Genomic DNA, 3,761 nt, shown 5'->3' with positions numbered 1-3,761 from the left:
AGGTGGAAGAGGTGCAGATGGATCCTCGCAAGTCTCACCTCCTCCACCGCCCGCTCGCCATCACCTCCTCTCTCCGGGTTCGACACACACCTCCACCGCACACCCTCTCCGACTTCCATTCATATGTTTGGAAGGACATCGCCGACCTCTCCCGACCTCTTCGTCTTCATCTTCAGCGCCGCCTCTTCAACTCGACCTCTTCATCATCTTCATCTTCATCTTCTCATCTCCAGTGCGCGTGTGTGTCTTTGTGCTTTTAGTTTATTTATTTCTCTCCGCTCGCTGCTGCTGCGGACAGGAGGAAGGAGGACGCAAGGGACTCCCCGTAACGTAACGTAAACAAAAACCTTAATTGTTGTGCTTTTATGTATAGCAAAAAAATCATCAATACCCCCCATTCAACTCCCTTGTGCAACTTCTTCATCAAGCTTGCTTCATTCAAGCTTGTCTTCTTGTTCTTCCAGCTTGCTCCCACAAGGACAACTTTAGGAAAAAAAGAAATGGTGAAAGAAACACAAAACAAGACTTTGTGTAGCGACAAGAGAGATGGACGCAACACCAACAAGCGAGCTTGTCTTTGCAGGCGTGGAGGCTGGGTTCGTTTTGGGGTTCCTCTCTTTCGCGCTGGGAAGAAAAGCAATATAATAACATCTCTTCTTTCTTTCCCAATTCCCTTCAATCGAATCACTGTGTCGATCGCTTGCACACCACCAGGGGCACGTCGTTCTCGGTGGGTCTGGCCCGAGGCAGCGCCGAATCCATCTTCGCGCGCGCCAACTTCCCCACAACCACCCCCGACGAGACCATCGGCCGCGTCGTACGCCGGCCACACTCTCCTGCCCATAATTAGAGTAATAATAATAACAATAATTAATAACAATTAACAATCAGGTGGCTTGGCTGCGCGAGCAAAACGCGAAGACGCCGTTCCACGCACTGGGCATCGCCTCCTTCGGCCCCGTCGACCTCGACCGCGCAAGCCCCACGTACCAACACGCACACGCTGCCATTGCGTGTGTCGTGCTCATTGAGCGTGTTCCGTGTGTGTCGTGTCGTGTTGTTGATCGTGTACGCGTGCAGGTACGGCTACATCACCACCACGCCCAAGCCGGACTGGGGCAACGTGGACGTACTCAGCCGCTTCTCCGAATTCAATGTCCCCACGGTATTCACGCCCGCGCACCACCCTTCATCAGCGCCCATCATCATCACCACCACCACTGTCTTCTTACTTTTTCACTTCGCGTGCCGAACGACTCACGACGGCCTCTGCGCGATCAGGCGTTCGAAACGGACGTCAACGCGCCCGCCGTAGCGCACCTCGCCCAGTTCGGCCAGCCGTACTCTCTCTCTCTCTCCAACCTCCACCCAACCTTTCTTGTACTCGACAGTTCGTTGATTCGTGTCGTTGGTCGTGTCGTTGGTCGTGTCGTTGGTCGTGTCGTGTCGTGTCGTGTCGTTGGTCGTGTCGTGTCGTGTCGTGTCGTGTCGTGTCCAGGTCATGTGCGTATATCACCGTGGGCACGGGCGTGGGCGTGGGTATTGCCGTGGAGGGCAAGCCCGTGCACGGCCTGCTCCACCCCGAGATGGGCCACATCTTGTACGCGTGGCCACGTCCCCCCTCCCCCCCGCTCGCGCTCTCCGTCGCATTCGTTCTTACAATCGGTGGACCACAGCGTACGGATGGCCAAGGGCGACGACTTCGAGGGCACGTGCCCCTTCCACGGGGCCTGCGTCGAGGGACTCGTGGCCAGGTATCTCACCACCCGGGAGCTGGTTTCCTTCTGTCTTTCTTGTCTCACTTTTTCTCTCTTTCGTTCTTTTTCTTCATTCTTGGTCTTACCTGCGTGTGCGTGTGCGTGTGCGTGTGCGTGTCGATCGCAGTCGTGCGTTGGCCAAGCGGTTCGGCGTGGAGCGGACGGATCTGTCGGACGTCGGTATGGACTTACCGCCCCTTAGCCCTTGGGGGGGGAGGGACGAAAGAACGAAAGCGAAAGCTGACCGGGGCTTGGTTGTTGGTCAGCTGACGACAGGGAGGAGTGGGACCACGTGGCCTACTACCTGGCCCAGCTCTGCGCGGCCCTCGTGCTGACCGTATCGCCGCACCGCATCGTCATGGGCGGCGGCATCATGCAGCGGGTACGCGACTGTGCCACCCTCCCCCCCACCAAACACTGGCTGGAACTAATGCGGCCCGCGGCGTATCGTATACAGCCCACCATTTTGCCGCTCGTGCACAAGCACGTGCTGGCACTGCTCAACGGCTACATCAAGGTGCCCGCCATCACGGGTACGATCCCTCCCCTCTTCACAATCTCTGTGCGTGTGCGTGTGCGGTGGTGCGTGTGCGTGTGCGTGTGCGTGTGCGTGTGGTGTATGTGTGTTTCTCACAGGGATGTGTTCTGGTGCGCGTACACAGAGTCAGGCATTGGCAACTACATCACGCTTTCGCCGTTCGGTGGCAACGCCGGCCTGGTGGGCGCCTGCGAGCTTGCTCGGCTGGCCCTGCCCCACAACGCGTCTCCTGCGATGTGACCACTTTTTCGCTCGCCCGCAGGTCGCCGGTCTGGGCAGCACCGTTTTGCACATCGCAAAGTGTCTGGAGCGAGCTCTGCACCAACGCGTAGAGGTGGCCATAAATGACTTGCAGCCTCCCCATGTTGATACCGCCCGAGAGCAGGCCCAACTGTTCGTTGATGACGCGAGTGATGTGACAGCTTTCATCAGCCCGAGGTTCGCCGTTGATCTCCCACACCGACCAGCGCTTGAAGTCGGTCAGCACAGTGTAGACAGGGATGTTGGGCGAGAAGAAGAACTTTATGCATACTCGGACTTCCTCCTCTTCGCAGGAGCACTCGTCCTGTCCGCAGCACAGACAGAACTCTTCAGACTCAAGAAACACGTCCACAGCGTCATCATCATCACCGAAGCTTCTGGTCCACATGAGTGTTCTGGAGTTGGTAGATAATAAATAATTCGCTATTATGAGGTCACATTGGCGGCTCGCGCTACGGGCAGTCGTAGCCCATGTCGCTGGTGTTGTTGTTGGCAGCGCCGGAGGACGAGGTGCTGGGCGGGGTGGCGAGCATTTCCGCCAGCCAGCTTGTGGTCATGGGCGACAGCGGCGACACCGGCGGCGAGTTGATGCCCGACGACGAAGTGGTGGAGAGTCCGCCGGCCGACCCTGCTCGCGATGATGCCAGTGATGACGACGATGACGGCGGCGTCGACGGCAAATCTTGCTGGGTCAACGACGACGTGGCTGTAGAAGAAGATGAAGAAGATGATGATGATGAAGAAGAAGCGGCGTTGGAAGAGGGTTGTTGTTGCGTGGCGGCGATGTCGGATTCGAGGCACGGGGTGAGGGCGAGCACGGGCACCGGGGCCGTGCTCCGGAGGTATTCGTGGATGAGTTCGTCCCACTCCTGCTTCTCCTGGTCCCGCAGCCGGTCCCGCAGTAGTTTGATCCGCTCCTCGTCTGTGCAGAAAGCCGATGATCAACAACCGTGCGCCGGTCATAGATATATTATATATATATTAATGTATGTATGTATGTCATATGTGTAATAAAAAAGTAATGTACCGTTCTGCGAATCGTAAGAGTTGTTGTACACGAAGGACTTGTCGACGCCCACCATCTTCTCGATGGACGCGCACAGCCATTTCACCTGTGCGCACGCGGGGTGGGATTGGGGATTTAGACGGCGACGTTGCGGACCAACCCCCAGAGCGGCACACTGCTGTGCCCCAGCGGTGGTGGT

The 3,761-nt window shown here is 57.3% G+C and overlaps 2 protein-coding genes across 2 annotated transcripts in view; one reads left to right on the top strand and one right to left on the bottom strand.

Annotated features, from left to right (window-relative positions):
• Positions 1–546: 546 nt before the first annotated feature.
• Positions 547–2,535, top strand: ACA1_241720 (ROK family protein; the record flags this gene model as incomplete). The annotated part of the gene is given in 12 exon segments (XM_004335339.1): positions 547–596; positions 715–817; positions 892–986; positions 1,081–1,165; positions 1,282–1,340; positions 1,499–1,600; positions 1,677–1,754; positions 1,885–1,937; positions 2,024–2,139; positions 2,215–2,290; positions 2,394–2,405; positions 2,420–2,535. The coding sequence occupies 12 exon segments, from the start codon at positions 547–549 to the stop codon at positions 2,533–2,535; spliced, it is 945 nt and encodes a 314-aa protein (XP_004335387.1).
• Positions 2,536–3,008: 473 nt separating this feature from the next.
• ACA1_241610 (kinesin motor domain containing protein) overlaps positions 3,009–3,761 on the bottom strand; it is a gene marked incomplete at both ends in the record, with an annotated part of 1,481 nt that continues 728 nt past the window's right edge. The window contains 2 exons of the mRNA XM_004335338.1: positions 3,009–3,478; positions 3,584–3,668. Coding sequence (XP_004335386.1) covers positions 3,009–3,478; positions 3,584–3,668 — 555 coding nt within the window. The remainder of the gene's footprint in view (positions 3,479–3,583; positions 3,669–3,761) is intronic.

The sequence above is a fragment of the Acanthamoeba castellanii genome (genome assembly GCF_000313135.1).
Source record: "Acanthamoeba castellanii str. Neff unplaced genomic scaffold scf7180000084763, whole genome shotgun sequence".
NCBI lineage: Eukaryota > Discosea > Longamoebia > Acanthamoebidae > Acanthamoeba > Acanthamoeba castellanii.
This window is presented reverse-complemented; position numbering and strand designations above follow the sequence as displayed.